This window comes from Oncorhynchus keta, chromosome 21 (assembly GCF_023373465.1).
Source record: "Oncorhynchus keta strain PuntledgeMale-10-30-2019 chromosome 21, Oket_V2, whole genome shotgun sequence".
NCBI lineage: Eukaryota > Metazoa > Chordata > Actinopteri > Salmoniformes > Salmonidae > Oncorhynchus > Oncorhynchus keta.
Window position 1 is genome coordinate 31,718,633 of NC_068441.1, and position 24,110 is coordinate 31,742,742.

Consider the following 24,110-nt stretch of genomic DNA (forward strand, 5'->3'; position numbering starts at 1 on the left):
GGCGCTTGGCATTCAGGCCAGAGTTCAATCTTGGTTTCATCAGACCAGAGAGTCTTGTTTCTCATGGTCTGAGAGTCCTTTAGGTGCCTTTTGGCAAACTCCAAGGGGGATGTTGTGCCTTTTAGTGAGGAGTGGCTTCCGTCTGGCCACTCTACCATAAAGGCCTGAATGATGGAGTGCTGCAGAGATGGTTGTCCTTCTGGAAGGTTCTCTGTCAGAGTGACCATTGGGTTCTTGGTCACCTCCCTGACCAAGGACCTTCTCCTCCGAGTGTGTGTGTGTGTGTGTGTGTGTGTGTGTGTGTGTGTGTGTGTGTGTGTGTGTGTGTGTGTGTGTGTGTGTGTGTGTGTGTGTGTGTGTGTGTGTGTATGTGCCTATGTGTAACGGTCGTTGTAGGTGGAAGAAGGAGAGGACCAAGGTGCAGCGTGGTACGTGTTCATAATTATTTTAATATAACACTGAACAATACAAATACAAGAACGTAAACGAATGAAACAGAAACAGTTCTGTCTGGTACAGATACGAAACAGAAAACAACTATCCACAACTCAAGGGCGAAACCAGGCTGCCTAAGTATGGCTCTCAATCAGAGACAACGATTGACAGCTGCCTCTGATTGGGAACCATACCAGGCCAAACACATAGAAATACAAACATAGAACAAAACATAGAATACCCACCCACATCACACCCTGACCAAACTAAAAATAGAAACATACAAAATATCTACGGTCAGGGCGTGACACTATGTTTGTGTTGCTTCACAGTCCCCGCTCTTCCATAAGGTGTATTTTTTATCTGTTTTAAAAAAAATCTGATTCTACTGCTTGCATCAGTTATTTGATGTGGAATAGAGTTCCATGTAGTCATGGCTCTATGTAGTACTGTGTGCCTCCCATAGTCTGTTCTGGACTTGGGGACTGTGAAGAGATCTCTTGTGGCATGTCTTATGGGGTATGCATGGGTGTCCGAGCTGTGTGCCAGCAGTTCAGACAGACAGCTTGGTGCATTCAACATTCAACCTCTCATAAATACAAGTAGTGATGAAGTCAATCTCTCCTCCACTTTAAGCCAGGAGAGATTGACATGCATATTATTAATATTAGCTCTCTGCGTATAGCCAAGGGCCAGCCATGCTGCCCTGTTCTGAGCCAATTGCAATTTAAACATTTTAAAAAGTCCTTTTTATTGCCACCTGACTACACGACTGAACAGTAGTCAAGGTGTGACAATACTAGGGCCTGTAGGACCTGCCTTGTTGATAGTGTTGTTAAGAAGGCAGAACAGCGCTTTATTATGGACATACTTTACCCCGTCTTAGTTACTGTTGTATCAATATGTTTTGACCATGACAGTTTTCAATCCAGGGTTACTCCAAGCAGTTAAGTCTTCTCAACTTGCTCAATTTCCACATTATTTATTACAAGATTTTAGTTGAGGTTTAGGGTTTAGTGAATGATTTATTTTGGACTAACTTATTCCTTGCCACCCACTCTGAAACTAACTGCAACTCTTTGTTATTGTTGCAGTCATTTCAGTCGCTGTAGTATCTGACATGTATAGTGTTGAGTCATCCGCATATATAGACACTCTGGCTTTACTCAAAGTTGGTGGCATGTCGTTAGTAAAGATTGAAAAAGCAAGGGCCCTAAACAACTACCCTGGGGAATTCCTGATTTTACCTGGATTATGTTTGTGAGGTTTCCATTAAAGAACACCCTCTGTGTTCTGTTAGACAAGTAAATATGTATCCACACTAGCAGGGGGTGTAAAGCCATAACACATGTTTTTCCAGCAGCAGACTATGATTGATAATGTCAAAAGCTGTACTGAAGTCTAACAAGACAGCCCCCACTATCATTTTATCATCAATATCTCTCAGCCAATCATCAGCCATTTGTGTAAGTGCTGTGCTTGTTGAGTGTCCTTCCCTATAAGCGCCCTGAAAGTCTGTCGTCAATTTGTTTACTGTGAAATAGCATTGTATCTGGTCAAACACCATTTTTTCCAGAAGTTTATTAAGGGTTGGTGGCTTTAGGGGGTTTTACTATTCTTGGGTAGCGGAATTACTTTAGCTTCCCTCCAGGCCTGAGGGCACACACTTTCTAGTAGGCTTAAATGTTATATGTGGCAAATGGGAGTGCCAATATCGTCTGCTTATTGTCCTCAAGAATGTCCCATCCAGATTGTCAGACCCCGGTGGCTTGTCATTGTTGCTAGACAACAATATTTTTTTCACCTCTTCCACAATGCCTTTACGGAATTCAAAAGTACAATTCTTGTCTTTCATAATTTATTCCGATACACTTGGATGTGTAGTGTCAGCGTTTGTTGCTGGCATATCATCCATAAGTTTGCTTATTTTGCCAATGAAAAAGTCATACAAGTAGTTGGCAATATCAGTGGGCTTTGTGATGAATAAGCCATCTGATTCAATGAATGATGGAGCTGAGTTGTCTTTTTTCCCCCAAAATGTTGGTATTTGGTATGATTCCCAATTAGATGCAGCTGGCTATCGTTGTCTCTAATTGAGGACCATATTTAAGTAGTCAGGTACGTCCTGTGCCTGCTCCCCGCACTCCCCCTGAGGTGTGTGTCACCAGTCCGGTGCCAGCTGTGCCGGCCCCACGCATCAGGCCTCCAGTGCGCCTCCCCAGTCCAAAGCTTCAGGCGACGGTTTCCAGTCCAGAGCATCCGGCGACGGTCCCCAGTCCAGAGCTTCCGGCGACGGTCCCCAGTCCAGAGCTTCCGGCGACGTTCCCCAGTCCAGAGCTTCCGGCGACGAGTCCCAGTCCAGAGCTTCCGGCGACGGTTCACAGTCCAGAACCTCCAACGACGGTCCACGGTCCGGAACCTCCCGAGACGGTCCACGGTCCGGAACCTCCCGAGACGGTCCACGGTCCGGAACCTCCCGAGACGGTCCACGGTCCGGAACCTCCTGAGACGGTCCACGGTCCGGAACCTCGTGAGACGGTCAACGGTTCGAAACTTCCAGCTCCATGGCCGGAGCCTTCCCCTGCGCCGATGCCCAGTCTAAACGGAATCTGTCAAAAACAAGTATCCTCATGGTTAGGGAGGAATTTATGTCTTCAAGGAAGGGTGCTTTTATCCAAAGCTGAGGGGCTATCTCGTGGATCCTATCTTTTTTCATTTATTGACATTCCCAAATCCACTTGCTGTACCTTAGATAGGCTTTTGTACAACTTCATATGGAAAAACAAGCCACATAATAAAAAGAGACTGCCACCCTCCTTTCCCCACTAGAAAAAGGTAGGGTGTAAAAGATATGTTTACACATGATGACACTTTGACCTCTCCCCTCTCAGTGGCCCATGCAACTTAGTCTTGACATAGAACAGATAACTGCAACCTCGCCACATTATTATACAAAAATACCATTCTGATGAGAAGTAACTTACACACATTTGATGAATATAAAACATCTTACATATGTTACCAACAAATTCTGAATCTTCCACGACATCTGCCAGTCACATTCTGTTAGAGGTCCCCAAAGCACACACATCCCTGGGTCGTTCCTCTTTGCAGTTCGCTGCAATTAGTGACTGGAACGAGCTGCAAAAAAACACTCAAACTGGACCGTTTTATCTCCATCTCTTCATTCAAAGACTCAATCATGGACACTTTACTGACAGTTGTGGCTGCTTCACGTGATTTACTGTTGTCTCTACCTTCTTTCCCTTTGCGCTGTTGTCTGTGTTTGTACCATGTATGTTCTGCTACCATGTTGTGCTGCTGACATGTTGTGTTGCTACCATGTTGTTGTCATGTTGTGTTGCTACCAAGGACCTGTGTTTTCATGTGTTGTTGCCATGCTATGTTGTTGTCTTATGTAGTGTTGTGTAGTGTTGTGGTCAGGGGCGCCACAAGGGATTTTGGGCCACATGAAATGATATCACATTGGGCTCCACAACTACAGACCACACCAACCCTGTGCAATTGCTATAACCACACACCTCCAGAACCCAATCGACCCATTCAAAGCTTTCAATAACTCTACCTTTGCAGGCTTGCAACTCTCTTGTAGTCCAATATTACAGTGAGTTGTGAAAATATAACACTGTGCAGACATGCATGCAACATTCTGCATACAGTGGAATTCACTATTTGATGCAATGTGCTGAAGCCCATCTTTTACAGTCTGAATGTAATTTTAATGGTAATATGCTTGAATGGAAAATTCTCTTAACATTAATGAATAACTTAAAAACACATTGACCTCTTCAATTAAAATAAAAGAACATAATCATCTATAGAATGATATAACAAACAAAATAATAAAATCAGCAGCAGATTTGTGATCTAAATATACATATCAACTACAAAATAAGCAGCTGTAAAAGTGGAAATGGAAAATGGAAAACAAAATGGAAATGGTATTGAAAAGGCCTGATGGTGGTGCTAGAGGAAAGGTCACCAAATCAATAGGTTTCTTCCACTTGGGGTCTTGATTGTGCACAACAAATTGTATGGCAATCCAGCCATTACTTTGCAAAATATCTTGTTCTCAGTCTTGTTCTCAGCCTGTGGGCATCATGTGTGTAGTGATCCAATATCCAAAGCCATAACATTTAACAGTTATCACTTGCCCTTGCTCAGCCTTACTCACCAAGAAGTCACCGATCAGCTTGTTTTTCAACATCCTCACTTTGTCTACCTCTTTCTGTGCACCTTTTCTCATTTGCCTCATCCTCATCATCTTCAGTGGTACTGCCTGCACTGTCTTTCACCTCTTCCTCCACTTCCACACTCCTCCCTGACAAAACTGTATCACTTGAAGATGGTCCTGGTCCTGATGCATATAACAATATATCCTATAATGTAATACCATTTGTAATAAGATCATAACCAAAATTTCAGTTGCTACAATTTAAATGAACTGCATGCACCACGGAAAAAATTAAACAGCACTGAATCTTGCAGAATATTGACCCAAATTACCTGCAGTTGTCATTAAACAACCATATTTCAATCTGCATCAAAGCCACGGAGACATACAGTTGAAGTCGGAAGTTAACATACACCTTAGCCAAATACATTTAAACTCCGTTTTCACAATTCCTGACATATAATCCTAGTAAAAATTCCCTGTCTTAGCTCAGTTAGGATCACCAATTTATTTTAAGAATGTGGAATGTCAGAATAATAGTAGAGAGAATGATTTATTTCAGCTTTTATTTCTTGCATCACATTCCCAGTGGGTCAGAAGTTTACATACACTCAAATCGTTTTTGGTAGCATTGCCTTTAAATTGTTTAACTTGGGTCAAACATTTTGGTTAGCCTTCCACAAGCTTCCCAGAATAAGTTGGGTGAATTGTGTCCCATTCCTCCTGACAGAGCTGGTGTAACTGAGTCAGGTTTGTAGGCCTCGTTGCTCGCACACGCTTTATTAGTTCTGCCTGCACATTTTCTATGGGATTGAGGTCAACGCTTTGTGATGGCCACTCCAATACCTTGACTTTGTTGTCCTTAAGCCATTTTGCCACGACTTTGGAAGTATGCTTGGGGTCATTGTTCATTTGGAAGACCCATTTGTGACCAAGCTTCAACTTTAACTGACTGATGTCTTGAGAAGTTGCTTCAATATATCCACATCATTTTCCTCATGATTTGGCCTCATGATGCCATCTATTTTGTGAAGTGCACCAGCCCCTCCTGCAGCAAAGCCCCCCCACAACATGATGCTGCCAACCCCGTGCTTCATGGTTGGTATGGTGTTCTTCGGTGTGCAAGCCTCCCCCTTTTTCCTCCAAACATAACGACGGTCATTATGGCCAAAAAGTTACATTTTTGTTTCATCACACCAGAGGACATTTCTCCAAAAAGTACAATATTTGTCCCCATGTGCAGTTGCAAACCGTAGTCTGGCTTTATGGCGGTTTTGGAGCAGTGGCTTCTTCCTTACTGAGCAGCCTTTCAGGTTATGTTGATATAGAACTTGTTTTTCGTGGATATAGATACTTGTGTACCTGTTTCCTCCAGCAACTTCACACAGTCCTTTGCTGTAGTTCTGGGATTGATTTGCACTTTTCGCACCAAAGTTAATCTCTAGGAGACAGAACGCATCTCCTTCCTGAGCGGTATGATGGCTGTGTGGACCAATGGTGTTTATACTTCCGTACTATTGTTTGTACAGATGAACGTGGTACCTTCAAGTGTTTGGAAATTGCTCCCAAGGATGAACCAGACTTGTGGAGATTTTACACATTTTTTTCCGAGGTCTTGACTGATTTCTTTTGATTTTCCCATGATGTCAAGCAAAGAGGCACTGAGTTTGAAGTTAGGTCATGAAATACATCCACAGGTATACCTCCATGTGACTCAAATTATGTCAATAAGCCTATCAGAACCTTCTAAACCATGACATAATTTTATGGAATTTTCCAAGCTGTTTAAAGGCACAGTCAACTTAGTGTATTATTAGTGAAATAATCTGTCTGTAAACAATTGTTGGAAAATGACTTGTGTCATGCACAAAGTAGATGTCCTAACCAACTTGCCAAAACTATAGTTTAACTCTGTCACCACCGATAATTTCAATAAGCATTTTTCTACGGCTGGCCATGCTTTCCACCTGGCTACCACTACCCCGGTCAACAGCACTGCACTCCCCACAGCAACTCGCCCAAGCCTTCCCCATTTCTACTTCTCCCAAATCCAGTCAGCTGATGTTCTGAAAGACCTGCAAAATCTGGACCCTCACAAATCAGCCGGGCTAGAAAATCTGGACCCTTTCTTTCTAAAATGATCTGCCGAAATTGTTGCAACCCCAATTAATAGCCTGTTCAACCTCTCTTTAGTGTTGTCTGAGATTCCCAAAGCTGCGTTCATCCCCCTCTTCAAAGGGGGTGACACTCTTGACCCAAACTGCTACAGACCGATATCTATCCTACCCTGCCTTTCTAAGGTTTTCGAAAAGCCAAGTTAAAAAACAGATCACCGACCATTTCAAATCCCACAGTACCTTCTCCGCTATGCAATCTGGTTTCAGAGCTGGTCATGGCTGCACCTCAGCCACGCTCAAGGTCCTAACCGCCATCGATAAGAAACAATACTGTGCAGCTGTATTCTTTGACCTGGCCAAGGCTTTCGACTCTGTCAATCACCACATCCTCATCGGCACACTCAACAGCCTTGTTTTCTCAAATGATTGCCTCACCTTGTTCACCAACTACTTCTCCAACCGAGTTCAGTGTGTCAAATCTGTGGGCCTGTTGTCCGGGCCTCTGGCAGTCTCTATGGGGGTGCCACAGGGTTCAATTCTTGGGTCGACTCTCTTCCCTGTATACATCAATGATGTCGCTCTTGCTGCTGGTGAGTCTCAGATCCATCTCTATGCAGACGACACCATTCTGTATACTTCTGGCCCTTCTTTGGACACTGTGTTAACAACCCTCCAGACGAGCTTCAATGCCATACAACTCTCCTTCCGTGGCCTCCAATTGCTCTTAAATACAAGTAAAACTAGATGCATGCTCTTCAACCGATCGCTGCCTGCACCTGTACGCCCGTCCAACATCACTACTCTGGACGGTTCTGACTTAGAATATGTGGACAACTATAAATACCTAGGTGTCTGGTTAGACTGTAAACTCTCCTTACAGACTCACATACAACATCTCCAATACAAAGTTAAATCTAGAATTGGCTTCCTAGTTCGCAACAAGGCATCCTTCACTCATGCTGCCAAACATACCCTCGTAACACTAACCATCTTACTGATCCTCGACTTTGGCGACGTCATTTACAAAATAGCCTCCAACACCCTACTCAACAAATTGGATGCAGTCTATCACAGTGCCATCTGTTTTGTCACCAAGACCCCATATACTACCCACCACTGCGACCTGTACGCTCTCGTTGGCCGGCCCTCGCTTCAAACTTGTCGCCAAACTCACTGGCTCCAGGTCATCTACATTGTAGATTCTACAAGATCCTGCTTGGTAAAGTCCCGCCTTATCTCTGCTCGCTGGTCACCATAGCAGCACCCACCTGTAGCACGCGTTCCAGCAGGTATATCTCACTTGTCACCCCCAAAGCCAATTCCTCCTTTGGCCGCCTCTCCTTCCAGTTCTCTGCTGCCAATGACTGGACCGAACTACAAAAATCTCTGAAACTGGAAACACTTATCTCCCTCACTAGCTTTAAGCACCAGCTGTCAGAGCAGCTCACAGATCACTGCACCTGTACATAGCCCATCTATAAATAGCCCAAACAACTACCTCTTCCCCTACTGTATTTATTTATTTACTTTGCTCCTTTGCACCCCAGTATTTCTACTTTGCACACTCATCTACTGTCAAATATATCATTCCAGTGTTTTAATTGCTATATTGTATTTACTTTGCCACCATGGCCTATTTATTGCCTTTACCTCCCTTATCTCACCTCATTTGCTCACATTGTATATAGACTTATTTTTCTACTGTTATTGACTGTATGTTTGTTTTACTCCATGAGTAACGCTGTGTTGTTATATGTGTCGAACTGCTTTGCTTTATCTTGGCCAGGTCGCAGTTGTAAATGAGAACTTGTTCTCAACTTGCCTACGTGGTTAAATAAAGGTGAGATAAAAATAAAATAACAAATAAATTGTTTGTTAACAATACATTTGTGGAGTGGTTGATAAACGAGTTTTAATGATTCCAACCTAAGTGTATGTAAAAGTCCGACATCAACTGTACCTTGGCCATATGACTTGAAGGTATAATTTTAACATTGGCTGTCACTTATACAGACTGAGTCACTCAATCCTAGGGTAGCACATTTTGTGAAATACTCAGAGGTGGAAACTTTCTGTGGGAATTAACAGGAATATATGGGAATTAATGGAAATATATGCAAATTAATATTAATACCATTTAAATGTAGATTAAATCTTTCCAAAATAAAAAATAAAAAAGCTATTTAGTTACAAATTGAACTTTAAATAAATGAGTTGACTATTCACATGGGATGATTTCACTGAACAACAAAAGAAAGGGGATATTGAATGATCCCCAATGATCCATCGCATCTCCCAAAAACATTTTCAACATACATTACATTACATTTACATTTAAGTCATTTAGCAGACGCTCTTATCCAGAGCGACTTACAAATTTGTACACTTGTAAAATGATTGTCTGGAAACTAAAGTTTTGGTTGTCTTCCTCTCAGGCTTCCATGTCTTCTCCCTGGACCTCCTCAATGTCCACCTCTTGAACATCAGACTCTGAGGCCTCATCTTCACTGTCACTTTCCAACCTTGTTGAAGATGGCTCATTGTCAGGCTCAAAAAGCCTAAAATTTGCCAGGATGGCCACCAATTTTCAACCCTTGTATTGGTCAGCCTGTTGCGTGCTTTGGTGTGTGTGTTCCCAAACAAGGACCAGTTGCGCTCTGAGGTGGCTGATGTTGGTTGGATTTGGAGGATGATGGAGGCAACAGGGCAAAGAGCCTCAGATCCAAAAAGTCCCTTCCACCAGGTGGCTGATGAGATATGTTGGCACGACTGCCATATTGCATCTCCATCCCAAAGCCCTTGCTTGGCAACAGGTTTGTACCTTGTCAGCTCGGGGATTTGAACTTGCAACCTTTCGGTTACTAGTCCAACGCTCTAACAGCCTGTTCAGGGGCAGAACAAACCCACTGTTCCTAGGCTGTCATAGAAAATAAGAATTTGTTCTTTAACTGACTTGCCTAGTTAAATAAAGGTAATATAAATATAGCCTACCGCAGCCTATATGTGGTGTTCAATGTTGCTCTGCCAACAGGTTTGTACCTTGTCAGCTCAGGGATTTGAACTTGCAACCTTGGGGATTTGAACTTGCAAACTTTTGGTTACTAGTCCAACGCTCTAACAGTCTGTTCAGGGGGAGAACGAACCCACTGTTCCTAGGCTGTCATAGAAAATAAGAATTTGTTCTTTAACTGACTTGCCTAGTTAAATAAAGGTAAAATAAATATAGCCTACAGCAGCCTATATGTGGTGTTCAGTGCAGGACTACATTGAATGAGACTTTTAAAAACGTTTTTACATTATGAACGGCTTGACATTAATTCATGATTTTTTAACTTGGTCTGTAACACCATGGGCCAAATAGGTCACTGTAAATTATATTGTGTTGTATGATGCAAGAACTCCTTTACAAAATACAATTAATTATTATTACCATACAGAGATTTAGACAATGTAGGCTACCTCTAATATTCAAGCGTGTCTCAAAATACAACATTGCCCCTTTAATTAAGACGTAAGCTTTTTACCTGGCTTTTCAAAGACAGTTTGAAATGTAGCCTACACGTTTTGTGCAGGGAGTTACTTTTTTAAGCAGTAACTCCCCATTGCTGACCTATACTTATCTATAACTGGGCTAATAACTTGCAAACTAGCAAAGAATATCAACAACTGTGCACACGCGCGACTCTGCACTCTGATCTGAATTGACCTGAAAAGTGCATTAACCATTTGGTTGAAAGACCGAGCCAAAGTGTTTACGTAGAAATGCACTGTCAATCACTTACTTTCTCAGGGGAATCAGCATGCAGTGTCGACTCGAGCCGTCTGGGGGCACTACTGTCTTTTTGCTCCCTGCTCGCTGTCAGCGTGATAGTTTGAAGTAGCTGCGAGATGAGCTACTGCAGTAATTGTCAGGGCAATGGTGGCGCATTATCAGCCGGAAAACAAACGCCACAGAGGAATTTGTGGCAGAAATGAGAGTTCGGGGTCGGCCGCATATTTGTTCGTTTTTCAATTTTACTAGATGATTACTGCACCAAGGACCTTCGAATGGATATATCGCACACCTTTTGAAATGGCTATTTTTCCTCTATTTTTAGAAGTACGCAACACGGATAGCTGAAATCGCAACGTAAACAAGACGCTGGATTAAGTCCTCTGCAGTGCTGGGAGTGTGATTTAGAACTAACGTTGCTGTGATTTCAACCTAAAGAACCACCAAACTTCACATGTTTCGTCGCTTATATTTAGAAAAAATAACAACATAAACTAGCTAGTTGACAGGTACCATAACAGAGAATGGGTATTATGACTGGCAAGATATGGTGATTGTGTCGGGACAGTATGGATTGTGCACTGATGCGGTAACTTTTATGACCTAGCCTACCAGAAGAGAACTGACTCCATTGTTTACAACGTCAATTCAATGACATGTCTTTCTCGTTAGAGCCACAAATGTAATCAGAACAACAAACCAGTGATAAGCTTATGGTCCGTAATCATATCAGGTCAAAGATGATTGAACCACAGTGTTGCGACGACGGTGATGAACATGAAACCCTGCCATTACCAACCCTACCCCCTATGCCACGAGAGCGGGTCCCTTTGCAGAAGAGCAGCATATGCTCCCGTTCCTACTTCATGGTGGTGATGGTCTTTTTCCATGTATACATCATCAATGTCATTGTGCTACTCCTATACGTGCACTACAACAACGGCCCAGGAGACGTACTGGCCACCCAGAACAGGGATGAGGCAAGCGGGGGAAGCAATCATCACAAGCCTCCCGAGTCCCATCAGCAACCGTCATATTCTGGCTTTCAGCGGGACATGTACCTTCCACGCCTAGAGGGCATACGGGTGAGATAAGGATGCCCGTGTAATTCTGTGTCTGTTTAGCCCAGAGCTCAACCTTGCAGAAAGTAGGTGTATAATAAGCTTCAGCGCTGGGCTAGTGTCAGTTGTGCTATTCTACTTCCATATGAATGGTGCGTTCCATGTAATCTTGAAGGCATGAAATTATAGTCACAGTGTTGTCTCTCAGGTGGGCCATGTCCAGAAGGTGTCACTGGTGCCAGACAAAGTGCATGAGATGCGGACCCTGAGCCTGAAGCCCCTACTGTTTGGTGAGAGCTCGCTACTAAACTTCTGCTCTGCTCAGCCCTCTTCACAGAGTTAGTGTCTGCTGTCATTGCTCTCAAAGGTTCTCTGTTTACGTTGAAGTTGCATGTGTGTGTGTTTGTGCGTGCATTTGCGTGTGTGTGAACACCTATGCGTGTGTGTGCTGTGTGTGTATCTGTCTCTCCAGAGATCCCAGGGTTCCTGTCTGAGGAGGAGTGTCGTGTGGTGGTGCAGCTGGCTCAGCTGAAGGGCCTGATGGAGAGCCAGGTGATGGTGCCTGAAGGACAGGAGGAGCTGACGGAGCAGCTCAACCTTAGCCCTGATGAGATTTTCAACCTGCTGGACCTCAATCAGGACGGACAGCTCCAACTCCAGGAGGTGGGTGGGCAAGCAGGCATGTGTGTGTCTGTGAGTGAAGTAAGTAACCTTGCACAAGTCTTGGTTTGTGCGAGCCAGACTAGATCATATGAGCAGGTTCCTATCTCCTGCTTCTCTAGCGTGAGGCAGCTTGATGTACAAGTACACCCCCTGGACAGGACACTAGTCTATCGCAGGGCCTCACCCACATTCTATCTCCTTAATGCTGAGTGCCAAGCAGAGACTCATCGGGTCCCAATTTTTACAGTGTTTGGATTGAAGTCCCAACTTTCCAATCTCAGGGCAGACACTAACCACAAGGCCACTGGGTGGTGGGGCTGGGTACTGTGGCAGCAAAATATCAATGTATTTTGTTCCTTTATAATGGATCAATAAAGATGTATTGTATTATCTTCTATCTGTCTGTGTAATGTGTGCTTTTTTACATTTAAATGTTTTTTTTATATATGTGTTTCCTGGGCCTTCTACAGATATTGACCCATTCACGAGTGAGGGATGGGATCTGGCTGACACCAGAGAATCTGAGAGAGATCTATGCTGGACTGAAGGCTGACCCTGACGGTAACGGTAAGAGACTGTCATTCTCAGCAAGGCCTCAGCATACAGAGCTAACTAATCCATAACACCAACAGAATACATCCACTATAATCCGTCTGTGACACCAAGTCAAATTGAAAACCAGTTCCAGGGAACAAGCATGAAAATAAGAAGTAGTATTCTTTGCACAGGGACAATGATCATCCACAGCAACGTCTCCACAAGCTTCTTCTTGTCAGGCTTATCATATACAGTTGAAGTCGGAAGTTTACATACAATTTAACCAAATACATTTAAACTCAGTTTTTCACAATTCCTGCCATTTAATTCAGGAAAAAAATTCCCTGTCTTAGGTCAGTTAGGATCACCACTTTATTTTAAGAATGTGAAATGTCAGAATAATACTAGAGGATGATTTATTTTAGCTTTTATTTCTTTCATCACATTCCCAGAGGGTCATACGTTTACATACACTCAATTAGTATTTGGTAGCATTGCCTTTAAGTTGTTTAACTTGGGTCAAATGTTTTGGTAGCCTTCCACAAGCTTCCCACAATAAGTTGGGTGAATTTTGGCCCATTCCTCCTGACAAAGCTGGTTTAACTTGGGTCAAACGTTTTTGGTAGCCTTCCACAAGCTCCCCACAATAAGTTGGGTGAATTTTGGCCCATCCCTCCTGACAGAGCTGGTGTAACAGAGTCAGGTTTGTAGGCCTCCTTGCTCACACACACTTTTTCAGTTCTGCCCACAAATATTATATAGGATTGAGGTCAGGGCTTTGTGATGGCCAATCCAATACCTTGACTTTGTTGTCCTTAAGCCATTTTGCCACAACTTTGAAAATATGCTTGGGGTCATTGCCCATTTGGAAGACCCATTTGTGACCACGCTTAAACTTCCTGACTGATGTCTTGCGTTGTTGCTTCAAAATATCCACATAATTCTTCTTCCTCTATTTTGTGAAGTGCACCAGTCCCTCCTGCATCAAAGCACCCCCACAACATGATGCTGCCACCCCCGTGCTTCACGGTTGGGATGATGTTCTTCGACTTGCAATCCTTTTTCCTCCAAACATAACGATGGTCATTATGGCCAAACGGTTCTATTTTTGTTTCATCAGACCAGGTGACATTTCTCCAAAAAGTACGATATTAGTCCCCATGTATAGTTACAAAACATAGTCTGGCTTTTTTTATGGCGGTTTTGGAGCAGTGGCTGCTTCCTTGCTGAGCAGCCGTTCAGGTTATGACGATACAGCACTCGTTTTTACTGTGGATATATATACTTTTGTACCTGTTTCCTCCAGCATCTTCACAAGGTCCTTTGCTGTTGTTCTGGGATTGATTTGCACTTTTTGCACCAAAGTATGTTCATCTCTAGGAGACAGAACGCGTCTCCTTCCTGAGCGGTATGACGGCTGCGTGGACCCAGGGTAGCCTAGTGGTTAGAGCGTTGGACTCGTAACCGAAAGGTAGCATGTTCGAGTCCCCGAGCTGACAAGGTACAAATCTGTCGTTCTGCCCCTGAACAGGCAGTTAACCCACTGTTCCTAGGCCGTCATTGAAAATAAGAATTTGTTCTTAACTGACTTGCCTAGTAAAATAAAGGTACATTTTTTTATTTTTTTATTTAAAAAATACTTGTGTACTATTGTTTGTACAGATGAACGTGGTACCTTCAGGCATTTGGAAATTGCTCCCAATTGGGATGAACCAGACTTGTGTCATGGCTGATTTCTTTTGATTTTCCCATGATGTCAAGCAAAGAGGCACTGCGTTTGAAGGTAGGCCTTGAAATACATCCACAGGTACAACTCCAAGTTACTCAAATTATGTCAAGCCTATCAGAAGCTTCTAAAGCCATTACATCATTTTATGGACTTTTCCAAGCTGTTAAAAGGCACACTCAACTTAGTGTATGTAAACTTCTGACCCACTGGAATTGTGAATTATAAGTGAAATAATCTGTCTGTAAACAATTGTTGAATAAATTACTTGTGTCATGCACAAAGTAGATGTCCTAACCGACTTGCCAAAACTATAGTTTTGTTAACAATACATTTGTGGAGTGGTTGAAAAACGAGTTTTAATGACTCCAACCTCAGTGTGTGTAAACCTCCGACTTCAATTGTACCTGTAGCTAAGTGACCCCTGTCTTTGTGATAGCTATCTGACCCCTGTGTGTCTGTGACCCCTGTCAATCTGTCTGTGTGTGTCTGCATTAGGCTTGCTGAGCCTGGAGGAGTTCAGGAGTCTGGACAGTAATGCGTTCCAGCGGTTCTTGCAGCAGCGCGGGGTTAAGAGCAGCCAGCTGGTCAGGAACAGCAGACACACCTGGCTGTACCAGGGAAAGGGGGCACATCAGGTACTCCGAGACCTCAAGAAGAGGTGAGGAGAGCATCACTGTCAAATGTTGTCTTGGCCTCGTAGTCTCGCCTCTGCACTGGTCTCTATCTCTCCTCTCTCTCTTCTATTCCCTCTATTACGTTACTATTCCAAATGTTTTAATGACGTATAGTTTTGTATGAAAAGAGTAGTGGGATTTTACTGATATTGTTCCCATTGCATGTGTATAGATGACACTGGGCCCTAATATATGGATTACACATGACTGGGCAGGGGTGCAGCCCCTAGGCCTACCCACTTGGGAGCCAGGTCCACCCACTGAGGAGCCAGGCCCAGTCAATCAGAATAAGTTTTTCCTCACAAAAGGGCTTTATTGCAGACAGAAAAGAACCTCAGTTTCATCAGCTGTCTGGGTGGCTGGTCTCAGAAGATCCCGCAGGTGAAGATGCCAGATGTGGAGGTCCTGGATTGGTGTGGTTACACGTGGTCTGCTGTTGTGAGGCCTGTTGCATGAACTGCCAAATTCCCTAAAACAACTTTGGAGACTGCTTATGGTAGATAAAGGAAAATACAATTCTCTGGCAACATCTGTAGTGGACATTCCTGCAGTCAGCATGCCAATTGCGCACTCCCTCAAAATTGAGGCATGTGTTGTGTGACTAAACTGCACATTTAAGAGTGGCCTTTTATTGGTCCCAGCACAAGGTACACCTATGTAATGATCATTCTGTTTAATCCGCTTCTTGATATACCACCCTGCGAGGTGGATGGATTATCTTGGCAAAGTAGAAATGCTCACTAACAGGGATATAAACAAATTTGTGCAAAACTTTTGAGTGAAATAAGCTTTTTGTGCGTATGGCACATTTCTGGGACCTTTTATTTCAGCTTGTGAAAAATGGGACCAACACTTTACATGTTGTTTATAGTTTTGTTCAGTATATGTTTGAATACATGAATAAAAACAGTTAGAATAAACACCATGGCCAAGGTTATCGGAATCTGATGTTAAGGATTTTTGTCCCTTTCTCTCTCTTTTCTCTTCTGTCTCTCCTCCCTAGGGTGACCCGTCTGACCCGGCTGCCCTCTGCGTTGGTGGATCTGAGTGAGCCACTCCAGGTGGTGCGTTATGAGCAGGGTGGTCACTACCACGCCCACCACGACAGCGGCCCTGTCTACCCTGAGACAGCCTGCACACACACACGCCTCGCTGCCAACACCTCCACACCCTTCGAGACCTCCTGCAGGTGAGAGAGAGCTGTGTTAAGTCAGCTAACGCCTTGATCTTGGCTTTGTTTTAATAATACTGTATATTCATAATTCTGGTTAGATGTCCTTTGGGTTAAGATGGTTAGGTGGAGTTATTGTGTGATAATGTACTGTAAAGTCTGTGAACGTTAGGTGGATGTGTTTGTGGTAAACTATGTGTTGTATGGCTGTGTAACTTAGCACATGTAAATATATCAGTTTGTGACTAAGGCTTACATATCTATGGTGTTGTTGGTCTGTGTGTGTATTAAATGTGTGTTGCACACCCAGGTACATCACAGTTCTCTTCTACCTAAACTCTGTTGAGGGGGGTGGGGAGACCGCGTTCCCTGTGGCAGACAACAGGACATATGAGGAAGTGGTGCGTTATTTACTCTGTGTCTGTGTGTGGGTTCTTGTATGTTTATATCATTTCTATATTATGTGTTTGCGTGTTTGTCTGTGTACAGCTGTATGTGTATCTCTATGGTTTTGTCAATTTTTACTTTTTTATTTATCCGCTATTTTACCATGTAAGTTGACTGAACTCATTTGCAGCGACGACCTGGGGAATAGTTACAGGGGAGAGGAGGGGGATGAATGAGCCAATTGTAAACTTGTCAATGGTATTAATGAGTGATTATGTGTGCAGGGCTTGACATTAAGGCTTGTCCTCTTGTCCTGAACAAGTTAAAAAAATCACAATATCAAACAATTAAAAAAAATATTTGTTTATGTTATTTAACCAGGCCAGTCAGTTAAGAACACAATCTTATTTACAATGACAGCCTAGGGACAGTGGGTTAACTGCCTTGTTCAGGGGCTGAACGACAGATTTTTACCTTGTCAGCTCGGGGATTCGATCTAGCAACCTTTCGGGTTACTGGCCCAACACTAACCACTAGGCTACCTGGCGCCCCAATTACTTTGATCAGAATTGAATCAGAGAGGCCAACATTGGGATAATATTCAAATCTATGTTTCATGTACATAAATACAAAACCCTACATGTCAAAGTGTAGGTGACATACATATTGGCTAGAGCCTCATGTCCAACCCGATGCTTTAATGATACTTTTAATTACAAAAATATAAATATTGGCTAAACACCAGTCATGTGTGACAAATATAGTCTAATGAAGGATTATTAACGTTTAAAGGCTTGATTCTGTTGAAAAACACGAGGCTCTGTTTGTTCAGATCAAATAGTAAAAAGACTGGAGTGAAGGACAGCAGTGCCTGTTGTGCACCGCACATCACCCATCTTGAATCTGAGCTGAGGAACATATTGAAACTATTTAACCATAAACTTAATTGTTTAAAACCTGGACATTTTATGTAATTTCATGAAGCATGTCTTAACTTGTTTCAAGGTAGGCTAGCCAAAATACCATCATAGAAATGCTGAAGGAAGTATTTTATAAACACTTAATATCCTAGCATTTTTCTCACGTTCTACTGGTTTTCAAATCAACTTTATTGTATTGTCCAGCAGCCGAAGGCATAATCCTAGTCATATTAGTAACCCATGCTAGTTGATGGATCTTTAGATCTCCCCTTTCTTAGTTTCTAACGGATATTTTAATCTCTGTCAAATTAAACAGCTCGCACATTTGATGTGCTTTTGACAGTGTTTTCCCGCTAATTGCATTTTGGAACATTCACGCATAACCTACAGTCATGTGCGCGTTGTTGGGGGTATAATATGAAGAAATAAAACGTTATCAACATTTTAAGCTAAATTCTGATCCATCAGCCTCATTGCTTTTTAAATATGTTTTTATGTGCAGTGGTTGTATGAATTTGGGATCTGTCGTCCCAGAGTCCGTTTTGAATCAGACATATTTTTTTATTGTCACAGGGACGATGGGACGCCCATAATTTAGAACTCTGGAGGGAATTATTTTATAAAGAGAAAGTATTTGGTCAATGTATTGTTGCAATATTTGGTCAAACGTTTTACTTTACATAACCATGGACGTAACTGTCATGACCCATATATTTACACCTGTTGTGACATATTGCATTATTTTATGGCTGCTTATGACACCTACACAAGAGTGTCATCCCACATATATTCAAATGAGTTATTTCCCTGCCAAGGATTTTCTTATCGTTTTGAATGTTTGTTTCTTAATTCCTTTGTTGTTGTAATGAATCGTTTTTTGAATAAAAGTGGGTTTTGACACTGTTATGTAGCTGATATAACCAGCCATAAAATAATGCAATATATGTAACAATAAATATGGCTCATGACAGTGTTATGACCATATTATGACAAGTTGTCAGCTGTTATGACATGGTTATGAATGTGTCATACCGTGTTATGACATTGGGTGACAAGTATAGTGTTACCCAATATTTTATAGGCTACCAAGGGTGGCCATTGTTGTATTTTGAGACAGGCTTGACTATGCAAGGCAGCCAATAGGCAGAGTTATTTTGTTTTGTCTTTCTCTATGGTAAAATGGATAGCAATGCATTTTATTTTGTAAAGTGGTTCCTTGCATTGTGTTAGACCATGTATTATTTTGGGACGAGTGACTTGAGCTTTTGGCAAATGGCAAAAAAAAGTTAATGTCAAGCCCTGGTGCATATGTTTGTGTTTTCAGTCTCTGATTCAGAACGATGTGGATCTTATGGACACGAGGAAGAACTGTGATAAGAGCAACCTGAGGGTGAACCCTACTAAAGGGACAGCTGTGTTATGGTACAATTACCTCTCTGATGGACAAGGTACAGACCCTTCAATGTACACACTACTACAGCTTAGTTACTGCCCATCAGACAGGACACACAACTTATTGTACACAGCAATTTACCCCATTTCATTCTATCACTGCTGTTCAGGTCCTTATTTAAAAACTGAAGCATGTGTAGTTTTGATGAAAGTTATGCCCACTGTTTTAGAAACGCATTGAAAAAGAATACTCCTACTAGTCCACATGGCAGTTATCAGTTATGCTGTTATCAAAGCTGCTTTTGAATACACGTATGAACTGCTCTCTGTTACCCACAGGCTGGGTGGGGGAGCAGGATGAGTACTCTCTGCACGGTGGCTGTGTGGTCACCCGCGGGACTAAGTGGGTGGCCAATAACTGGATCAACATCGACCCGGACTACCAGCGCCAGGCTCGCTACCAGCAGCTGGTGTCACAGCAGGGGGAGGAGGACGCAGAGGACGAGGGGGAGCAGTCTCAGCCCAGCCCTGAACAACTGTACACTGCTGACTCCCATCAGGAACTGTAGCTGTACTGCTGCAGCCTAGAAACCAAAAACAATAACCTCCCCTTAAGTCCACTAATTACACTAGTTCCAACTTTGAAAGCTGGTCCCAAAGATGGGTGGTTCAAATATTTGTTCAGACATTGTAGTTTGTGGGCATAGACCTCGTCCACCCCTCTTCTTCAGCCCAAAGCTACCCTACCACCACCCCACGCCCCAACCTAACTTGACTATGTCCTGCTGTTCACAATCTCCCATGACGACACTTCTGGCCAGTACGAAGATATATTTGATATTCAGGGACTGTGGTCACTTAGGTTTTATGCAACTGTGAGAGGGGGGAAAAAAATCAAATTTTCTGATTTCCTTGTTTGTTCACTGTTTGTTGAATTCATGTGTAATTCCAAACTTTGTTTACATTATATGTATGCACAATTTTACCTCCCTTGTGTGTCACAAAACATTCATGTTAGATTTTCAGTGAGTAAGACTGTCATTCTGATACACATATTGCAGAGGGTCAATCATGCTACTATTTGCATGTACATGCATTTGTATGAGCTGTTACGTTAGGCTTTGTGCAGGTTTTTACAGTGTCATGTTTAACATAGACTAGAGCGATGACTTTAGATCGTGTCTGCTCTGATCCTCTGTATCTTTGGGTGATGATGTTGTCTGCCATCACCCAAAGACCCCTCCCCCATCTTCAGATGTGATGAAGCATGTTAACTGTTATTTAAACGTTGCACGGATTGTTTTATTTATTTATTATCTATGTTTTATGTATGGGGGAAATTATTTTCATTCTGTCACTTGATTCCAGTACTTCTCAATCTACTTCAGGTATTTGATTTATATGTATTTTTAAAGTATTATTTATTTATTCCATATTGTTCACTTTGTTCCATGTTGTGTTGTTCACCTTGTTTCGTGTTTGTTCCAAAATGCACTGAATCACTTTCCTCTGCTCCAAATAAAGTATACTTTAGGTTTTGAGTTATTTCTCTAATTTCAGTGGAGTCACAGAGATCGAGTAAGGCCCATTGCCAAAGCTGTTTCTGACAGAACCCTGGCAGAAGCATATCCATATTTGGCAACTAGTCCCCCTGCTCTGTTGCTCTTGTTCGGGGGAGGATATTATTTGGACATTGGAGGGGTTTACTGTACCTTCCACTTTTTGTAGGTATTTCATTAATTATTAAGCTCTTTTTTAAAATGTTGATGCATTGAGGTTTCATACACTGACTTCGCTATAAGAAATGCATGACTGCATTAGAACTACCATATACACAGTATATACCTGTATACTAACTTCCCAATTTACAGTAACTTTTCAAAAGGGTAGGGGCCCGCCCCCATAACAGAAAGTATATAAGAAATATGCAGAATGTCAGACTTCGGGTAAGGCTCCTCAGAGTTTGGTGTTGCACTACATCTACTGCAATGACATTTACAGACATGGTTAATATTTACAGAGTCTTCCATATTGTATTTTCCATTTAACTGTACTGAATTATTGTATGTGTTTTGGCATGCAGATATGCATGTCTCTCATCAGTGAATACTCACAGCTCGGCGTTGATGTTCTTTGGTGGCCAAGGCAGTGAAGTGCAGCATCATGGACTAGAGCAAACAGATGTCCTTTAGTGATTGACTCAGAAGAACACTCCCAGCTCTTAACTGCTCCACTACAGATGCTGGATAGTAAGAGTATGAGTTATTTACACATCCTATTCAAAGTAATGAGTTATTAATTTATTAGCCACAGATACAGGTTTCACTTACATTGAAACATTTACATTACATTTACATTTAAGTCATTTAGCAGACGCTCTTATCCAGAGCGACTTACAAATTGGTGCATACACCTTATGACAACCAGTGGAACAGCCACTTGCATATAAATCTTGTTGGGGGGGGGGAGAAACCTAGCCATGTAGACAGTAACATCAATCTCACCAAAGTTGTAAAATATCTGTCAAAACTGGACTGGAGGATAAACACTGCTTTTAAAACCTCTTAAGGATGACGCAGAATACAGTTCCCATGAAGGAACATCACTCAGCGGAATTTCAGAGCGCCACCTATAGTTTTTGATAAAACTCAAACTTTCATTAAACTTTCATTAAAATACACATTCAAGGTAGTGAATTAAAGCTATACTCGTGAATCTATCCACCAAGTCAGATTTGTAAAATGCTTTTCGGCGAAAGCATGAGAAGCTATTATCTGATAGCATGTACCCCCAAAATACTGCAACGTCACCTAACACAAGAGATTTTGCGTTAGCCGGCGCTACCCAAAACGCAGAAATAAAATATAAAACATTCATTACCTTTGACAAGCTTCTTTCTTGGCATTCCTAGATGTCCCATAAACATTTATTTGGGTCTTTTTTTCGATTAAATCGGTCCATATATAGCCTAGATATCGATCTATGAAGACTGTGTAATCAAGGAAAAAACTGAGTTTGATAACACAACGTCAATTTTAAAAATAAAAAAAGTTGACGATAAACTTTCACAAAACACTTCGAAATACTTTTGTAATGCAACTTTAGGTATTAGTAAACGTTAATAATCTATCAAAATGATCACGGGGCGATGTATATTCTTTAGTTCCACGTCTTGAAATCATGTCCGGATATTTCTCAACCAAAACATCCTGTCGGAGACCGGAAGAAATCGGCTCCCTTGTTTCGGTTTGACCAAGAAACAAATCCGAGACAAATGCCAAGACTGTTGACATCGTGTGGAAGCTGTAGGTATTGCAACCTCAGCCCCGTTTAATGTGGGTCACTTTTAACAATTGGTTGAAGTGGCGCATGGATATATTTTCCCATTTTCAGTGATCAGATTTTCCTGCACTTTTCGATGAAACGCACGTTCTGTTATAGTCACAGCCGTGATTTAACCAGTTTTAGAAACGTCTGAGTGTTTTCTATCCACACATACGAATCATATGCATATACTATATTCCTGGCATGAATAGCAGGGCACTGAAATGTTGTGCGATTTTTAACAAAAAGCTGCGAAAATTCGCAGACTCCCTAAGAGGTTTTAAGGATCGGAACCTTTTTTTCCATTTTCACCTAAAATGACATACCCAAATCTAACTGTAGCTCAGGACCTGAAGAAAGGATATGCATATTCTTGATACCATTTGAAAGGAAACACAGAAGTTTGTGTAAATGTGAAATTAATGTAGGAGAATATAACACATCAGATCTGGTAAAAGATAATACAAAGAAAAAACGTGTTTAAACAAAAAAAAAGTACAATTTTTGAAATGCAAGAGAAAGGCCATAATGTATTATTCCAGCCCAGGCACAATTTATATTTTGGCCACTAGATGGCAGCAGTGCATGTGTGAAGTTTTAGACTGATCCAATGAACCATTGCATCTGTTCAAAATGTTGTATCAAGAATGCCCAAATGTGCCTAATTGGTTTATTAATAATTTTTCAAGTTCATAACTACGCACTCAAACAATAGCATGGTACTCTTTCACTGTAATAGTTACTGTAAATTGGACAGTTCAGTTAGAATTGAAGCTTTCTGCCAATATCAGATATCTATGTCCTGGGAAATGTTCATGTTACTTACAACCTCATCCTAATCGCATTAGCCTACGTAAGCTCAACCGTCCCGTGGGGGACCCACTGATCCTGTTATCTCAACCTACCAAACCTTTGTCATCCTAATCATTTTCTCCCCTTATGCCTTTTATTGGAGGTACATTCCTGATTTTTGTCTCTTCAATTCAAGGCCATCTACCCGATCTCATAATTTCCCTCTCCTCATCATCACCCACTCACATTTCTCATGGTCTTGATAGCCCCGGTGTTGATGAAGTTAGCCGTGGATAGGTCTAGGATGATGGAATGGATGTCAAAAGTCCTCTTGCCCAGCGAGCCCTGGGAGAACTTATCCAGGTCCCGGCTCATGGTATCCTCACTATGTGGAGCCCAGAGTGGTGGTGTCCCTGTCTTGCAGTTCCGACTCTGTCACTAGGGTGGCACTGTCTGTTCTCCACCGCCCTTCAGGTACTCCCAGCTGCAGTGGTCATCTGACTTATGAGGTGTTGATGGCATGACGAACACGGTGCTGTTCTCGTGGCCACACCAACCTGGTTGGTCCCAGTGAGGTTATACAGTGCCTTTAGAAAGTATTCATACCTCATACCTTATTACAGATTTTGTGTTACAGCCTGAATTCAAAATGGATTACATGTCTTTTTTTCCTCACCTACCTACACACAATACCCCATAATGACAAAGTGAAAACATGTTTTTAAAGATTTTTGCCAAACTATTGAAAATTAAATACAGAAATATCTAATTTACATAAGTATTCACCACCCTGAGACATACATGTTAGAATCCCCTTCGGCAGCAATTACAGCTTTGACTCTTTCTGGGTAAGTCTGTAGGAGTTTTGCACACCTGGATTGTACAATATTTGCACATTGTTCTTTTTAAAATTCTTCAAGCTCTCAAGTTGGTTGTTGTTC

At 42.1% G+C, this 24,110-nt stretch overlaps 1 protein-coding gene and 1 long non-coding RNA gene across 2 annotated transcripts; one reads left to right on the forward strand and one right to left on the reverse strand.

Annotated features, from left to right (window-relative positions):
* Nucleotides 1–10,307: 10,307 nt before the first annotated feature.
* Nucleotides 10,308–20,594, forward strand: LOC118400459 (transmembrane prolyl 4-hydroxylase-like). The gene is made up of 9 exons (XM_035797351.2): nucleotides 10,308–11,604; nucleotides 11,789–11,870; nucleotides 12,053–12,243; nucleotides 12,714–12,810; nucleotides 15,005–15,167; nucleotides 16,187–16,372; nucleotides 16,665–16,755; nucleotides 18,986–19,109; nucleotides 19,393–20,594. The coding sequence occupies exons 1-9, from the start codon at nucleotides 11,233–11,235 to the stop codon at nucleotides 19,620–19,622; spliced, it is 1,536 nt and encodes a 511-aa protein (XP_035653244.1). The 5' UTR covers nucleotides 10,308–11,232; the 3' UTR covers nucleotides 19,623–20,594.
* LOC118400460 (uncharacterized) lies at nucleotides 16,220–22,259 on the reverse strand. Its single transcript, XR_004829017.2, has 3 exons — nucleotides 21,934–22,259; nucleotides 21,168–21,295; nucleotides 16,220–16,366 (listed from the first exon to the last, which is right to left on the reverse strand). It is a non-coding gene; the product is annotated as an uncharacterized LOC118400460 (long non-coding RNA).
* Between the last annotated feature and the right edge of the window lie 1,851 nt (nucleotides 22,260–24,110).